This window comes from Accipiter gentilis, chromosome 20 (assembly GCF_929443795.1).
Source record: "Accipiter gentilis chromosome 20, bAccGen1.1, whole genome shotgun sequence".
Classification (NCBI taxonomy): Eukaryota; Metazoa; Chordata; class Aves; order Accipitriformes; family Accipitridae; genus Astur; species Astur gentilis.
The window spans coordinates 17,246,564-17,265,420 of NC_064899.1; the positions used below are offsets into that span (position 1 = coordinate 17,246,564).

An 18,857-nucleotide genomic window follows, 5' to 3' on the forward strand; every position below is an offset into this window, starting at 1 on the left:
AAGAAAGTGAGAGAGAACACTAGGATCTTTAACACACCCAGAAGAGGCATCCACCTAACACAGCATTATACTGGATCCAGGTCCAGGCCACCAGGGCAGAACCTTGGCTTTGTTAAGGGGAACAGCAAAATTCCCTGTGAATCTCTCATTTTTTTCCCCTGAAAAAACCTCAGCCATCTTTTTGCATTTTTCTTTGGTTGGTTGGTTGTTGGTTTTGGGGTTTTTTGTGGGTTTTTTCCCAGAGGCAGTTGATTCTACAACACTCTGCAGAACAAGGTTCAAAAGTTGAATGTGTAGCCACAATGCTTTTAAGAAAACAAAACCTCAGTAAACACCTGATGCGTTCAGAAACAGATTACAATAAATCTAGGAAATTATTATGTTTTGGTACTGCATAATGTAACTCCTCATTAAAAGAAATTAAAGTGAATTTAAGGTTTGTTTATCTGTATTTTGTTGTGAAATAATTTGTTTGCATCTGAAATGAACAGTTACAACTGCCTAGCGGAGACTTGTGGAATTGTTACTCACCCTTGACCCAACAGTATGCACTTTCAGCACATATAAACACATAGACACATGGATAGACATGTGCAACCCAATTTCTGCAACCATTTGTGGCAGTGAAACACAAATTCTCAAATGTTCATCATTCCATGCACTTTAAACAGTCTCTCTTTAATCTGTTTTATCCATTTAAATAATCTTTTTCTCGGGTTCAGAAAACTCCTACCTTTTTTCTAGCTAGAACAGCAGCAAAAGGGCTCTGATTTCCATTCTTCTAGTCCTAATGAAATAAAAATACTACTAATTATAAAAAATATCAACATCTGTGGCTTTGGAAAATATAGTAGAAATCTTTCGATTTTTCAAGAGATAGTCTTGAAACATTGCCCTGAGTTTTGGTAATGTTCGTGTTCTGGTTGCATTTTCTTGTTCCTGTCTCAGCTGCACCAGAATCCTTTTAAATAAAACGTTAATGACAACTCACAGCTCAGTAATTTCAGGTCGGATTCTTCCCTCTTCACTGATGCTAACTAGCACCTTATTCTGCAAGAACCTAAGTCACCTAAATGAGCGATGATGATAATGAATAAATGACCAGGAACATCAGGAAAGCTGCAATGAATCTAAACCTTAAGTCATCTGTCCTTCCATTTTTTCCCTCTAAACATCACAAAAACAGTGAATCACCCTAAATATTGATTACCCTTTGCATCAGGTAGGGTGATTTATGGCGCTTACCACCAACTGTGCTGGCAATGTTGCATGCTATAAAGTGCTGCATGAGGTAAGGAAAGCAGAGCTGTGATAGAGCCCTGCCACTTGCAGTCATTTGCAGAGGAAATGCAGAATCAGATACTGACTATCATGATCCTAAAATTCGGGAGGCAAGGCCCTCCCACAGCCTCTGAGAATATTGCAGCTGATCTAATAGCTCACGCAGCAAAGCAACTCCTAAGCAAATAAATCAGTTCAGAGCTAACGTTGCTTCTTAACTTTCAGAAATCTGAATATTGTCATAATTAAAACTAAGTTTGCACACATTATACACTATAAATCTGTAACTATGATTAGCTTTTACAAAGCAGATCATGAAAAAAAAGCAAATGTATTAGGATATTCCTAAAGGTATTCATTCATGCTTGTCCAGGAAGGTAAAATTGCTGTTAGAGCTTTTACACTATACTTCCTAACTTTCCAAGTCACAAGCAAAAGAGCAAACCAGCACTTCCTGTTCAATGGTTCTCTCCACACTCCAAATTCAAGGGGATGGCCTTCTCCTGCCATTATGTTACAACTTACAATGATTTTAAACCTATCTCTAGGAATTTACTTTGAAAACAATCCTGAGTATATCTAATGAACAGCTATCTTTTAAAAGACTGAACTTAATATTTAAGACACCATTTTTGGTACAATAAAGACCAAAGGCAGCTGTGCAGATATCCTCATTAGCATTGCTGATACAGGTTTATCTGGATAAAACCTTACTACTCAACTTGCTATGAACAAGGGAATAAGAAATGAGGCAGACTTCTGTAAAACGTAACACACTTCTGTGTTCTGTGGAATTTGCTCATGCCCCAGCCCTATGGAGTACATACATCTGAGTTTTACACCTGACTAGTTCCACCAGTTGAAAAAGGGTTACTCAAGCGTATCATGTTAAATGTGAAAATAAGTGCCTGCAGGATCGTAAGGAGCAACACAGGCACTGAAAAGACAGCATAATCTTGATGGGCAAATAGCAAACATGTTCCTCCACGAAAAAAAAAAAAAAAGTGAGCCTGACATAATAGCTTCATCAATGCAAATTTGGCAAACACAGCACCATGGAGGCTGGCTGCAATTTTTCCACTATAAGTCTGACCTGTAACTCATTAACCTAACAGTAAAACAGTATTCACCTCATTTTTAGCTCTTCGAAGCGCTCAAAGGAAAAAGAAACTGGAATGAGTTTTTATTCCTCTCCCCTGGAAAAGGGACAAGACATGCCATACTTGTAAAATTTCATAAACACTAGAAAAAGACTATAGAAGAATCTATGACTGACCTATGGAATGTATTCATACAGCAGTCTGAATGGCTTTCGTGATTTTTTTTTTGGTCCACATTAATGCCATTAGACTGTAACTTTTCTTTGATATTTCATTGTTCTCACATAAAAATAAACAAACCCTCCTGTAACACCAAAATTGCAAAGGTTCAAGACCAATGATAAAAGTGCTGCTTCTTTATTTCCCTGGGTACTTGCCACCTGCCCCATGGCTAACACTGTATTCCGTAACACTTCTGGGTATTTCTGCAAACGCCACAATGCCACCAAAATGACTTGTAAATCTCTTCCTAGAACTTGAGTTCATGAACAACTGTTAGTTTAGGAAGTATTCGTGGAAGCTGTTTCACCAAATACCAACATTGCTTTCTCTTTTACAGGATTGTGCAGAATTTAAGACAACCTAAACCTGAGCCCACGGTTGTTGTTTCTGCATGGGTTTATCAGAGTCTAACTGAAACCAGGTCCATAAATAAAACATCAGGCCATTTTTTTTTTTTCCTGTTGTCCTCACTAGGATAAGATTAGATCACACAAAGGTCATAGTATGTGAAAAATTGTGAAGCATTAAATTAGACCCCTTTAATGGGAATAAAACCAGTACTTCCCAAATTCCTTCAGGAAACTCAGATGGGTGGCTCACTTGGAATTTCCAAGCAACTGGCTGAAGAACTTCACTCCAGCTTCCCCAAACAAGTAAAAGCTGTCATTGTTGAAGAATTTTAGAGTGATTTCCTTCCTTTAGTTTTTGTATAAGCCTCCTAACTAAAGCACTGCAACTTCTAGATAAAGGAGCATAGGTCCTTGCAACCACAGAAAGAAAAGATTATTTTTACTTTCTTTGATGAAATGTAGTCTTTCCTACCTTGAATCCCCCTATCTCATTATTTACCTTTTTTTTTTTAAGGTCACTGAATTTCCAGGTTGCTCCTTGACAGTACCAAAAGTCACCCATAAGTTACCAACGCACACAGACTAACCAACCCATCACCTTTCCCCTGCGCTGCAAATTGTCTAGTTAATACATCGCCACTAAACTCGGCGATTCCTAGCCTCTACTTTGGTGTTTTCTGTTTCTGTTTCAGACCAGAGAAGACCCCGTCTGCTTTAAGGTCCGCCTGCTTTCTTCCAGCCTCATTAGCTGATGTAAAGAAAGAAGACTCGACTTCCTACACTCCTGGGCAGTACTCTGCCTGTCATCTTGGAGATCGGAAAGGCTGCAGAGCTTTCTGGGAAGAATCTTTCTTTTGTTTTTATGTCTGCACTCCAAGCCCTGTAATTAATGCTGCACAAGCACAGATAACTCTTACAAGTGACTATTTTTCAGTATCGATGCCAAAAACGCAACCTATTGGGATTTGTGTTTTTAAGCCGCACAGCAGAGGCTGATCAGCGCTGTGTCCGCAGTCTGGAGGCAAACGCCTGCGCTTATGCAGGCAAATTACAGGTCTGGATGAACAGCGAGAACAAGCTCTTCATTCCTGCAGGATTTTCTTTACTGCCAGGGCTGGCTCTATAAAATATGACCTTCAAATGGAGGGGAGGCCTAATCCCATTCCGAGTTACGCGTGCCTAATTTCAAAGCTTTATGCTGGGGCGCTATCCACATTGAGACAGACACCGCCGCGTGTTGCTCACTCTTCCTCCTCTTCGCAGGCTTTTATCGCTGAGATGCAGTTCTACAAAATTGCTTTAGAAAGCAGTAGTTTGAGAGACTGTATCCCCGTTTCCTCCAGCAAAGCGTAGCCGTACGGACATTACAAACAGTGTCATTTCTTTTTGTCTTTCCTCTTCTTGGAAACGTTGGTTTCTAACGGGTTAAAAATCTGCTGTTAAGCACTGGCCATTTTAAGGTGTATTCTTCTCCCCTGCTGATTTGCCCTCTGACCTTCTGGGGGCCAGGGCGGCTGCAGACTTCATTTTTACTCTATTTCCTGGTCTCTCTCCTGGCCGTGCACTCAATGTTTCCACAGCAGATTAATGACAGCTAATAATATCTGATATATCTGGACATTGCCACATAATGAGTTGCAGTCCCACTGGGTGCCCGAAGTGTCACTACTAACAAATTCACCAGAGCTGCACATAATTAGCATGTAAAGGGAGTGATCATGCAGTAAATCTGGAGGGGAAGATGGATAGCCCATGAGAAAAAAAATATAAGGCAAAAATACTGTTCTTAACACTCATTGGTAAATGTATGTTTCTCGCCATGAATATTTTCTTGATAACAAACTGTGGACAGGTTACCTTTACAGTAACATTATTCCTTCCACGGCTGATAGGCAGAATTTCATTATGCCACTGCTAATGTTACAATATTTCTGCAAAATGTCACCATATGTAAATTAGAAGAGGTTAGGGTTTCTGTCTTAGTTTTCTTTCAAGATGCACTGTCCCTTTCTGCTATGGCCTAATTCCCCCTTCTACTAGTTTACAGACATGCTAACATTGACCCAACCTCGCAAAATACAGTCTGCGCTGGAGGATCCTCCTTCTCCACTAGCTAAGTCGGAATGAAGAAACTCAACACGTGACAGAGGGAGCAAAGACCCAAGAGTAGAAAGTAGCTTACTTGATGAGGTTTTATCCAAAGTACCGTCTTTCCTGACACATCAGAAAACACCAAATAAAGGAAAACGGGGTGCACGGACAATGTGAGTTACCTGACCTGATCCGAACACAGGTCTCTACCTTGCGACCACCTGGCTGCCCATCACACACCAAGTGCTGCCTGCAGTCTGGATCTGTGCAGGCAAAGAGGCTTTCCCAGGAGAAGGAGGTTGACAAGGAGCAGATGAATTGTCCTGATGGGCTGTATTCACCCTGAAGAGCCCTGAACGGGGCAGCTCTGCTCTATTTTAAGTCATTCATTCCTCCTCATTAGAAACCATTGCTCACCAATGCTAAAGACTTCATTTTGGTTGGAGGCTGTGTCATTTACAGGCCTTTTGCTTCTTTGACATCTGGGTGGAAACGCTTGCATTTACATGACTCCCAGCTCTGAGGTTTATTTGGGCAATTGGCCAAAACGTGGTTAATTCAAAGTGTAAGGGCTTTTTTAAAATTATTATTATTATTATTATTATTATTATTATTATTATTATTATTTTGCTGAACAGAGAGGCCTTTGGCCCTGAAGGCTTCAGCCTTTAAATTGTTCTTGTTCATAAGGCGCTTCTTCCGCCCTTTGAGGGGGGAAAAAGTTAACAAGGAAGCCTCACTTCCAAAACCAAACCCAAATCCCCCCAAAACAAACAAAAAGTTCTGTATATAACACAAACATTTTCCCACGATAAATAATTATTTAGAGATGTGAAAAATTCATAAGGGCTTACTCTAACCTCTGTAGCCGCCTTCTGCAGAGCAAGAGCTCTGCCAGGAGAGCCTTGTGATCCTCAGGCTGAGCAAGCGCGACCTGACTCAGAACCAATTTTATATCAAAGGCAGAAATTGCACAGAGCTCGGGTACCAGCCCCTGTTTGTGATGCTGATGAGCGCTATCAATAAAAACCTCAGCACTTCTAAGAGTGTGAACTGCTACTCAGCAGTGCAGGGAAACACCCTGGAAATAGCAGCTGCTCCTGTCCACTATTGCATTCCTCTTCCTGCCATTAGCCAAGTGCTCATGAGCCCCTCGGATCAGCTCGGAAGCTCTGAAAATGTCTGTATTCACAACTCATACTGAATTTCATGCTGGCTCGTGTTCTGTTGGAAACTCACCTTTTGGATTCACGTGACTTTAGCTTTTATCCTTTTTTTTTAAAAAGAAAGTTTCCACGCTGGGTGTCGAACAGAAAAATATAAACCCTAGAGGCTTAAAAACAGCACAGTTAATTAAGAAGCGAGTATTTCTTTTAAAAAATCCCACAAGTTTTGCACCTTATAAAGGCCAATCCTACTGGTTTTCAGGAGAAAAAAAAAAAAAAGAAAATAAAAATTAAAAATCTTTAAACTCTTCCTGACAAATAACAACTTTAATTTTGAATCCCTTGTTCTACTGCTTCTCTGCAATCCATATGGTAACTGTCAGCACAATTATTCATTTCAGGATTCACCTTTTCACATCATTTCCTTGTATATAAAAAGACCTAAATGAAAACAAAACCCGAAAAACCAACCAAAACCCAACGAGAAGGCTTATACTGTTTATCTTGTTTTTAATGAAAGAACGAAGCTCACAGACTATCCAGCTCCCACAAGGGCCTTTTTTTATGCCATCTTAATGATAATTAACTGACAGTGATTGATGGCTGGTACTGAGGTAATAGAAGATACAACTGCACCATTCTATCCAATTCAATTCTCTATTTTTTTGTGAGTCCTTGTTTATTTCTGAGTAACATCAAATGAATTATTTGTCCAATTTGAATTTCACATTTAAAGTTCATCGGAAACGCATTTGCCCAATTGTTCTGTCACCTTGCTGACTGGGATTTCATATCCTCAAATTTCATTCTGTGTCAAGTTTAGGGAAAGCAACTACTTTGGCATTAGAAATAAAAGAAAACACTCACATACATTTCCATATCTTTGGTAGGTAAAAGTATTTCTACTGGAAAATGGGCCCTGGTGCACCGAGGCCATACAGAATTTTTGAATATGTCCATGTGGAATTTTGTTGAAGGGTACATGAGTCTTTTTTAGCTTAATTTCAAAATATCGTTGTTAGCATTGTAGACAGCTCTAGGGATATTTTTTATATGCATTGAACTGTTTTACTACAAAATCACCTTTGCTGAAAAACTCCCAGAGTCTCACATCCAACTTTGGTCTTGCTGAATCTCTCAGCATCTCATACATTGTCTAGAATGACTACATAAAATGACTACATTTTATGCTTTATTCTTCAAATCTACTGTTTTAAATAATTGTTGCCATTATGCTGGTTGTGTCAGCCTTAAAATTTTGTATATACATCAACTGTTTTAAAAGCTTTTTGAAGAGGTCTATTGCTTTACCAGGAAAATGGTCCAATTTGAAATGTGTATGTTACACAGAAGACCTCATGTTTTAAATTTCTTCATCTGACAGGTGAATTCTCTCCAGTATTTTATCACTTGTTACATTTAAATGATATTATTTTAACTGCTTTTCTGAGAGACTCTTTCTTTCTTTTATTGGTTGAAAGAAAAATAAGTTCTTTTTAGACATGCAGCGTTCCCTTAACAGCTTCACTGCCCTTTTAGTGTGTCGTTACATATAACAAAATGTACACACAATGCATCCCTTGGGAGTTGAAGCTTATCACGGTGCAGTACTTTCAAAGTGAATGTTTTATACCATTTGGCACCCTGAGGACATGTGAGGTGACACCACTAATCTCTCAGGAGAGACATCACTGATTTCTTACAGGTCTCGCTGATGAAGAAATTAGTCAATAATTATATTTTGTAAATTCTAGCAGCCTTTTCCTTGTTTCCCGTCCCCCCATAAGATAGAGGTTGTGGTAAAGCTGCATCTGACCGGGCCTCAAGGCATGTTCAGTTTTTGCCTACCTTTATGCCTTCCTTGATGAGAGTAACAAATCAAGTTTAAGCATCCCGTACTGAAGGATCCTTCACCAAGTCAGACACTGCTTAAGCCCTGACTACTAGGTAAGACTTCCATGGAGGTCTATCAACAAGTCTCAATCATCCGTACCGGTTATTGCTCGGGGACAAGGGACATCTCTTTCCACCCAGGGGCTGCCTGCTGTCACTGAAGCATCCTTTTCCAATACAATCAGTGATCATTTGACACACGGGGGACTTCCAGGATTATGGCCAATAAACCTTCCCCACTATGAGAAGAACAACTAGTGGCCATGAATCATGCATTTGCGAGCCCTAGAGAAGATGGACAATACATAAATACCTCCTTACTCAAATTATTTTTGAGGAATGCCTTCCTTAAGAATAGGCTGGGAAATGTTGGTCTGTGCACAAGAGAACATACCCCTGCCTCATGCAGAAATGACACGGTGCCACTGCTTCACACACAACTACAAATGGAAAAAACAATTGCAAGAAAACTGAAGGTGATTTTTTTTTTTTTTTTCTTCATCTGAAGGAACAAAGTAGCAACAACAAATGATTTTGTGTCAAAAGAAGCCTTCCAAGTGACCTGAAATTAAACATTTCCTTCTCATGTACTGCAAGCAAAGCAAAGGACACGATGCACTGAAGTTGCGACAGAGGAACTGGGAGAGGCATTTTTACTTCTCGCCCTACTGACTGGCACCTCGATGCAAACCTATCTTCCTGCTGAATGAAGTTGAACCGAATGCCCCCTGCCCTCCTCAGGAAAGGATCCTGGCCACCGGGTAATTGTGTATTTCCGTCTCTGTGTACGAGATCAGGGGAAGGGTGAGAGTTCTTCTTAATTTCTACGATGGAAGCACTGCCATGGGTTGCCACGGAGAGCACAGCAGCCACCCAGCTCGAGTCCTGCCTTGCCACTGGGCCAAACTCAACTTTTTTACAGCATGAGAAACAGCACTAATAGGAGAGGCTGCGGGACTCCACACCACCTCCCCCAGTTTAAAATATTACAGCAATTCTGACATTTTCTGGGCAAATGGGTAACTTAAATTCAAAACCCATCAGGTAAATATAGGAAAGGAACTGTGCTCTTCCAAGTTCTAGCCTCTGTGATGCTGGAAAAGTCGAGAGGCTAGAGCAGCTTCATCCTCAGCATTACAAAAGTTTAGTCACAATTTCTTTCGTCAGAGAAAATTACTCATGAACATGTGTTACTCATGCGTGTAACGCTTATCAGTGCTTTTCAGCAGGCTTACTTCTAATTTTATGTACACCCACCTATCATATCTGTATAAGTAACATCGGGAACATATAGTAATGAAAACAGTCATCTGATTATAAATCATCTGGTATCTGAAACAACTTTAGGTATCTTCATGACAAGCAGGAATTACACGTTGCATCCAGGACTTACTGAGATAGATACTTACATTCTATGGTGCTTGCTATGTGCAAAATGATGCCTGAGATCATTTAAGATCTAACACCACAGCATAAAAGACATCCCTAATTTTATGCTGGTGGCCCACTATAAAACAAAATAACAGCTAGACCAACTTTCTGGGTCCCCTGTGTCGAGCTATTGCTTGCTCCCAGCAAGGCACGGGTACAGATTTGTGAACTTCTCCTGCCGATGGAACCACCTTTGTGTTTTGATACTTTTACTGCTTCTAGTAGAGTCAGCTGCCAAAGTGCTTCTTAGCTGGAGACTGGATTTACAAAAGACTTGGATCAAAATGGCTTCAGTGGGTTTCAGGACAGAATCTAATTTACCTATTCGAGTAGTCATTCTGCTGCAAAGCATAGAGAGACCATCCTCTACCACAGAATCCCGGCTGCTCTCTTTACTGTCTAAATCAAGCTTTCATTTTTCAAATCAACTCTTAGGTCCACGGAGCGAGGAAAGTTGAAAGAGAAGGGACTTAATCTCATTGTGTCTTGTATGTTGTTAATTTAGAGGAATACATTTGAAAGTACAAGCAGGCACCAAAAACTACACTGGAAGGAAGGGCATCCGCGTGCACTGAAGAATGATGTGAAAGGATAGCAGTAAGTTATATATTCCAGTCCCTAGTTTTAGACTTCCACCTCTGAAGATCTGGACCAGGTCTGTTCTCCTAGTTCCTATTGCATGTGCCTGCCTGCCACGCCAGCAATTGAAATCTGACCTGCCAGCTACAGCTAACCTGGAGGAGACCAAGAACTCCGTTGTGATGGCAGTTTGATTTGAGGAGCTGAGATTTAACAGACAAAAAGTGGAAGAGACGTTCCTCCAACTACTTGTACTTTGAGACAAACCAGAAAAATTAACAACACACAAACCTCGTGTCACTTTCTCTGGGAAGTTGATTTTCAAAACACAAGTATTTAGCTAAAACCATTTCATCCTCTTCAAATTTTTGATACGCCTGGAAGAGAGCTCTCCTATTTGAAGCAGGATGCTCGCAGGATTGTACAAATGTCTGCTCCAATTAATGGGAACAGAGTTTATTTCTGGAGAAAGGCCTACCTCCCTTTGCCCCACTGAATTTCAGGCGAGGTTTTCTAATGCAGTTTGAAGGTTGTTATCAGGCAAGCAACCAGCCTCTTTCCAGAGTGGAGAAATCAACTGATTAAAAGCCCTGCTAGTGTCGTGATTCTGTATACCCAATTCTATTCTTACTGGGCATACTGCTTGCCAAAATAGTGTCTAGTTAGGTCCAGATGTTCAGGCTTCCCTGTCCTTACACCCATTTGTACAGGCACCCATTAATTTTGAGACAATGTTAGTTTGCCAAGACCTTATATAGGGGAATTGGAAAAATGGAAAACAGCCCCTACTAAAGTTGGTGATTCATCTAAACAAGTTTTGTTTCAGTAAAGCAAAATTTGTACCAGTTTGCATCCCAATTACCTCAGACAAATCTGCCATGATTTGTAATTACATTATTATTTTAAATTAATCCATCCGTGAATTACAGTTGTCTTTTGTTTATTCACTTGTTTAGACTGGTCTAAAAATACGAGCAAAGCTTTCAGCCATTTATAATAAAAGCAAAATGACTAAAAAGACCTACTTTTTTTTTAGTTTGCATTAATGAGTTCATCCCAAAATATATATGCAATAATATAGGAAATTAAGTTATAAATGTAGGGATGTGCTCCGAGTCACCATGAAAATCTGCATGCAAATGCATAATAATCACAAATCTACATTATTACAATATTAAAAAATACCTACAATTAAATTATCATGTGGAAATAATCATAATGTTATTGGAAACTCAATTATTGTGGCAACCCTTGTTGGGGAATTAGCAGGCTATGGCAAAGGCAAGTCAGACCTGAATTCATCAAATATATATTATCACAATATTACATGTTCACTTCGATTCCATGCAAAGACAAACATCCTCACTCACTAGTATCTGCTCAATGCATTTGTATTATTCATGAACAACTCTGTGATCTATTATACATACAAAACTGATTGTACGCTGCTTGCCGGAGGCTACAATGCAGAGACACAGAATTAATTTTATTATATACACATGCATGATAATTGTGTAGAATTCGGTCAAATATCAAACTCTGCTCCTGTGCTCCATTATTTTACTTTCCAAAAAGAGGTCTAAGGTCAGCAGCAATTTCTCTTTGGCGACAGTGAAACTCTTTGTCATTTAGAGTCGAAAGTTCCTGGGTACTAATGAGCCTGGAGCTGTGATGAATGGTCACACATTCCCTTTCCTTTCCAACCCCCACCCATCAAAGGGAAAATGTAACTTTTATTGAGATTCTCAAGAATTCCTTGCCTCTCATGCACACAGAAGTCACTTTGGGCTGTGGACTTAGAGGCTTGATTTGTCAGAGATGGAGGTAACTTTTTTGTTTGTTTTGAAGACTTGGCTCATAATTGTGTGAGAGGATGATCAATACAATTAAGGAAACTTGTTTGCAGCTGTACTTTTATTCCTGTAGGAACTGCTGTTATTTTCAAGACGTTTAAGTAAACCCTCCAGAAGTGTTTTCACAGAGCCACCTTCCCTGCTACAAGTTTTCATTAAAAACAAACAACTACATCCCCCTTTCTTCAACAGCAGAAGAGACTGATAGGAAGGCCTTTTTCCTCTTCTCTCAAATCTCCCAAACGTTTTGCCAGAAAGACAAAGATTAGAACCATCCAAGACATTTGTAATTGTTTGAAGGCACAGGGAGATAGAAACACATGACACTTGAGAAGGGACCTGAACGAGGTGCACCACCTCGAAGTCCTGGTCTGGATTCAGATGTCATTGAAAGTCAGCAGGACACTCAATTTCAACACGTTTCGGTTTAGGTAAAAGCCAGGCCTAGGAGGGTAAGCTGTCGGTGCAAATTTTGGCAACAATAACTACTGTCACTCAGCTTCAGAGATGGGTATCAACTCCCACGTCCTGGAGTTACATGAACACCCCTTAGCACACACCTAGCGCAATAATCCAAAAGACTTGGTTTGGGAATGAGAAAAAGAAAAAGGTCATCTTTGAGCAAAAAAAACTGTCCAGTGTGCCATTCCGCATGCTGCGTTAAACCAAACCCTGAAGCATCTTTCCTTTCACTCCCACTCTCCATCCACCATCCAGGCTTTTGGCTATCACACTCATCTGAAGCTTTAAGACTGAGGAACATTTACTGCTTGCCTGGTGCGTTCGGAGTAGGCTCCTATTCAAGCATATCCCAAACCCGTTCCTGCATTACTGCGCTGCTTCCCGTTCCTGCATTACTGCGCTGCTTTCAACAGTCATAAGCAAAAGGTACACTCCAAAGCACTTACATTCTAGACTCATAACATTTACAGAAATGAACTGCAACAAGGACTCTAAAGGGTTTCTCTAAGTCTACTCATGAGCCAGGGGAGATTTTAAACAACCTCATCTTTAAACTATCTTTTGTATGTTTATGTCATGCCCAGAGTCCATAATTTTCATGGCTTTGAGAGCAATGCAAGGTGATCCGCATTTAGTAGCGCATGGCTCGCAAGTTTACCACAGTATCATAAATTTACTATAAATTGGTAATATCATCACTGTCCTAATTACAGATACACAAAGTCAGGAAGGAGGAAGCGAACAAATCCCCCAAATAATGCGTGGCTCCATCACAAGAGGTAACAAGTGAACATGTTAAGCTGGGCTGTTTGTCTTGGCTGACATACAGCCACCAACCAACCACAGAAACAGCAAAGCCACAGCTCTGACCAGTCTCCAGGGCAGCAGTTTAGCTAACTGAAATGCTGGAGGTGCAGAAGAAAAGCCTTTGTGTTAAAGAACATCTCAGTAACTAATTTTGACACTTAATTGTTTATAACTCCATTCTGTTAAGATTTCTGGGTTTAGGTAGACACAAGCTACACCTTTCTTAGTGACAGCAACGACTCCAAGGGAGCTGGCACCTTATAACCATCCCACTTTTCCATGGTACACCCATGATTATTTTCTGCCATTTCAGACTGGCAATTAGGTGAGCACCAGGACCTTAAGGCTCAAGCAGCATCATTTAACTTCAACCTTTGCTGCAAAAGTAAGTAACATAAGCTGTCAGGTCACAGCGACGATTTCTCCTGGAGACTGTTAGCTTGACAGGCTCTGGCAGGCAGTAAGATAATGGGGAGAAAGGCCCCACCAAAGCTACTTATTTTGTCATCGTTACCCAAGACCTGTAAGTTCTTACATACATACATGAAATTTCAGTAATTCAAGCTTGTAACTCTCGCTAGCACTAAACCCATGTGGTTTGAGTTCAGATAAAAACACAGATTTTAAGAAATTTAGTTGAACCTCATCCAGACTACCAAGCCTCTTAACCACATGAGGAGATCAAACAATTTTGAGAGAACACACTTTTATTAAACCTGAAATTGTCACTCTGACTAAAACCACCTTCATGGCATTCTGGCACTTTCCCACTGGCCTTCAACTGCTAAAACATACAAAAACATACAAGGAAAACAACATCGCTGTTAAGCCACATTTTCCAAGCTTGTAAAATAAACTCATTTTAAAAATCATGTAGCTTTTAATTGGTTCGCCCAACTCCAGTTATTAGTAGCCACACTGGAACCACAAGCTAAACAGCAAATTGTTGCAAAGACTGATATTATTTCCTCAGTTAACATTTATTTTGCATGTATCCATAAAGCACTACATGGAAAGAGTATGCACACACAGAATGAGTCTTGGCTTCATTTTCTTGCCAGCTATCAGACAGCATTGCTCAGGCACAAATCTTTTGGTATTTAATATTCATAGTGCAGAAGCATCTACTGATCCCAATTAGGATCAAGAAATTTTATGAGAGGTGTTGTACAAACAAAGATTGTCACAGTTCTGCCACAAAGCACTTACAGTTGGACACGTTGACGTCTTAACTATTGCTGCATTATGTATTATGCGAGAAGTATTTTTTAAGGTTATTCTAGTCACCCTTAAATGCAAATATGACACTACAGGTAGCTCTATGCAGTAACGGAGGGCATTCCACTTCTCACAACAAATGCAGGACAATACTTCAGCAGCTACTGAGGCAAAATAGCTACTTTGTCTTACCAGGGTTTTTTTTTAATATTTTTGTGCATATATTTTATTTCAGTGGAACATTCAATGACATACTATTATTCAAGCTGAATCTAATTTAGAAGATAACTCTTTTTCAAACAGAAAGTTGGCCAAAATTATCTAAAATATACATTTTGACAGTCTTCCTAATGGGAACAATTTGACATTTGATTTCCAAATTCAGTAGTATTTTTGAAAGATGTGTCCCTTCTCCAACAATTCTTTCCCCAAGAGAAATGACATAATAGTGGTTTGCTTGCCTTCTGGTTTAACAGACCACTTAATCTCACTCTTAACCAATGACAAAAATGCTTTTCTAGTTCATAAAGTACAAATAAATAAGAAAAAAAAAATGCAAATCTTTGCATAGCCCTACGAGCCATGATCAACCTTCCTTCTTGGGGGGGCATACTAAGACAGAACAGGTTACCTCTGAGGTCAGTTTAGTATTTGAGCATTCTTTGGGAAACCTGCATTACTGACAGAGAACGGTTTTCCCAAGGCTGAGCAGAGAGCTGGATGGGATCAGAGCTCAGGAGTAATGTCTCCTAGTCACGTGCGATCCCCAGCTCTCTTCTGCAGCCCACTAAAGGCCCCTGGCAACCCGAATCCCCCAAATGAGGCAGCAGAGGATGCTTCTTCAAATATCTCCTTGATGCCAAGGATGTTTCTATGGTAATTCTGCATTCAAAGTTACAGGCTCGTGCTGCGTGAGAGGCTACACCAGGGCCCAAGGAGATGAATGAACATATCTAAGGTTGTGCATACCCAGGGGGCTTCCATAATTTTGGGTGCGCAGAAATACAAAGGCGGAATAATGGCAATGTTGTGCTGCACTTCAATTGTTGAATTACTTCAATACCTTGCTCACAGATGTGTGCATGTGAATCTAATCAACCAAACTCCTCACAGACAGCAGAGATTATTTTGAGATATTATTCCTGCTTCTGCTACAGAAAAAGAAGCACCAGCCTTTCATAACCTCTTGTGTATAGGGATGTGTGTGTGCATGCATGCACAAACACATACCCTCTCTCTATACACACCCCCAAAAAAAGCTGAGGATGAAAAGTTTCCCATATATAGCACATTATTCTCAGAAAGATATGACTTCTAATAATGGGCTCACCTTTTCACGAGGGAAAAACACACCAAAAACTTGTTTGATTTTTCACCTACCTAAACATTTACAAAAAAACCCCCACCAAAACACAAAACCCAAACAAACCAACAGGGGAAAAGGAAAGGTGGCACTATCAGAAATAAATATCTGAAGAAAATGAGATTTTTCCATATCACTTTAAGTCCTAGAAAAGGAAGCTTTTCAGTATCTTTTCTTCTTGAATCATTTTTTGCTTCAGATCCTAAACCAGCACATTCAACTATTCAATTTGTTGTTCAATAATAGGGACTCACATTGTCTTTTAAATGCCTACAAAAAAGTTGCATCTTTTTTCTTTCATTTTCCCTGTGTGTTTGTTGCATACTGACATCAAATTCCCTGCAGGCATCCTAACCTCACAATTGGAGAAACAGTGCTCTAGGGTTTTCCACATGTCTAATACACCTGGATAAAAAGTGCTAATTGTCACCAACTTCCATTAAATGACAGCAGTAAGGCACAAAATATGCTTGATTTGCAGACGCTAGTGCCACTGGGAGTTAGCAGCAGATTAATAATTGTGCAGACCTCGAACATTCCCCTGGCACTGCCAGTCTGGGTTTCCAATGTAACGCCAGATTATGAGGCCTTTCTTTTTAGCTTGCTTTCCTAAGGAAACAAGGCTGAGGCAGTTGCACTGTCTCCCTGTGCGTGTGTTTGACTGTCCTACCTTCCCACAATAATTTCTGGTCAATCTGAATACATTTTATAACACGGTAGAGGTCACAAATGTACAATGGCCTTAGCAGTTCTGTGAAAAACAGGCAGCTAGGTAGATATAATCAAGCCTGAGCTTAAGTGTTTCAAACATCCTGGCTTTCTTGATTCATGTATTCTTGCGGACAAATGACCCCTAATTTTGCTCAAGTTTTGTTAGCGCTGAAAGTAGAAGGGAGATGTGCTGTGTCACGTATTCAGCAGGCAGCAACTCTTGCATCTGACCACCTTTACAGATCAGGTGTCAGACTAGGTTCCCAGTTGTGGTTTGGGTTTTTTTCTTTTCTTTTTGCAAACCTACATGCCAAAAATCCTATTTCAGCTCCATCGGGAGGCAGCTTCTTGCACAGGAACAATCATGCTCCGGCTTCCTCCAGGTAAATTCAGGAGCCAACACTGTACCTTCTCCTTTCTTCTTGCTCCGCTGCCGCTGCTGTTCCCTCTCTGCTCTCGGCGCACGTGGGCACGTACTTTTGGGCAGGACACCACCACCCCCATGGCGTGCAAGCGTACCGACAGCTCCGGTGGCATGACAAAGCTCATTTCTGCATGCAGCAACACGATTATGGCGAAGGTGAGGGCGAGGTTGAGCGAATGTGTTTCAACACTTCTTTCTTGGTATTTATTACGGTGCCGTAGCATTCCTGCAATCTGGCCTGCTGCTGCTCCAGCTGCTTATGCAAGCTCCTGATGGAGCGCAACAGCAGAAGCCGTCGGTACATAGCTAGCTGGAGCCGGTACTTCTCCTTTTCCTCCTTTTTCTTATTTTCCAAGGTCTCCATTACTTTTGCGGTCTTTGTCCAAATCGCCCGGCCCAGACTAGAAGGGGCCGTGTTGCCCTTGGCTCCGCTCCCTGCCTGCTGCACGTGGCAGCCCCCGGGCTTGGTCCCCGTCAGGGCAGAGACAGCCTGCGGGGGGTGGCCAGCCCCACCAGGCACCCTCGGGACCTGCGGCACCTCCAAACCGGTGTCACCCTCGCAGCAGGGGCTTTCGGAGCACAGGGAGGAGATACCCACAGGCTGCAGGTTATCGACAGCCGCGGAGTACGACGAGCCGCCTAACGATGCATTTACAGCTGTCGGGCGATGCTCAGCCGAGCCAGAGGCTGTCCTCTGTGCCTGGCCACCGCTAACCATCTCTGGGCCAGTCAGGGCTTTTGCCTGGGCCACGGCCTTGCTGGAGAGGACGGACAGTCTTTCTGGCGCCGCTGAGCTTCCCTTGTCTTCATTAAGGCTGGCTAACGAAGGGCTGGCGGAGCAACCAGGGGATGCCGTTACAGCATCATGATTCGGAAACGGGTCTTCATCATCACTGTTATTTTGGCTCTCCTCTTCATCTCTTGGTATTACACCTACCGTCTCAGCCATTTATTGCATGAGCTACAGAAACTTTCTGTGGACAAAGTGGAAGCAAGAGGATTTCATTTCCACATACACAGAGAGAGAAGCCCAGTGCAGAGTGACATTTGAAGAAAGAACCTCTCTTTATATTTAAGCAATGGACCTATTACTTTTCTAATAAAGCACAACCCTTGGGTCACTTCAGGCCATTTCTTGTGATTTGCATTAGGTGTTCTTCGAGACACAACATTAATCCAATAATAATTAAAATGATATACTGTACTATTAACATTCTCAAATCTTTAAAGGCAAGTGATCTATCCCCGCAGCACTGGCTGTGCTGACTAATTAAACAGAATACAGTTGTAAATGGGCATTGTAAGCACTTCTCCCATTTAAGAACACAGCTCTAACAAGTCTAGTTTGTAGAGACGGGCAGGTTATCGGGATTGATCAGCTTTGAAGGGAGGTGGATGTACAAACAGCAGGTTGCATTTAAACGCCCTCTCCAAGATTAATCTGCCTGCTACCAGTTTGTTTACAAGGTTGCCTTTCCCCCTCCTATTAATTCTAACAGTAAAGCTATATTAGCACCACGCTAGCCATAGACAGGAAAAAGAAACCAAACACTTACCGAGCTTACTGGGGGAAAGGAAAAGAGTTACAGTGCATTGTGTCTGTGTATCATGTTTTCTCGAGTGTGAGTCAGCACTATCTGGAACAGAAACATCACCGTGCCAGAGCAGGAGCAGCAACAGCATTACGCTGTTCCACCCAGCAACAACAGAGTCAGTCCCAATCACAGAGGAGTGCAGGGCTGGTTTCTTCCCCCACAGTGGATATTCCTCCCTGGCATCCAGCTTTTGTGTCATCTTTGCGCACCAAAATGAAAACCAGGGTTGGATGACACTTCTTTTCCCACCTCAAACCCAAACATACCCGATTCACTCTTTCTACAGGGGCACAGTATGTATGGCCCTTCCT

General features: G+C 41.2%; 1 protein-coding gene across 1 annotated transcript; it reads right to left on the bottom strand.

The window, feature by feature from the left end:
* Positions 1 to 17,096: 17,096 nt before the first annotated feature.
* On the bottom strand, positions 17,097 to 17,900 carry LOC126048746 (uncharacterized). The gene has a single exon (XM_049824093.1). The coding sequence runs from the start codon at positions 17,898 to 17,900 to the stop codon at positions 17,097 to 17,099; it is 804 nt and encodes a 267-aa protein (XP_049680050.1).
* Between the last annotated feature and the right edge of the window lie 957 nt (positions 17,901 to 18,857).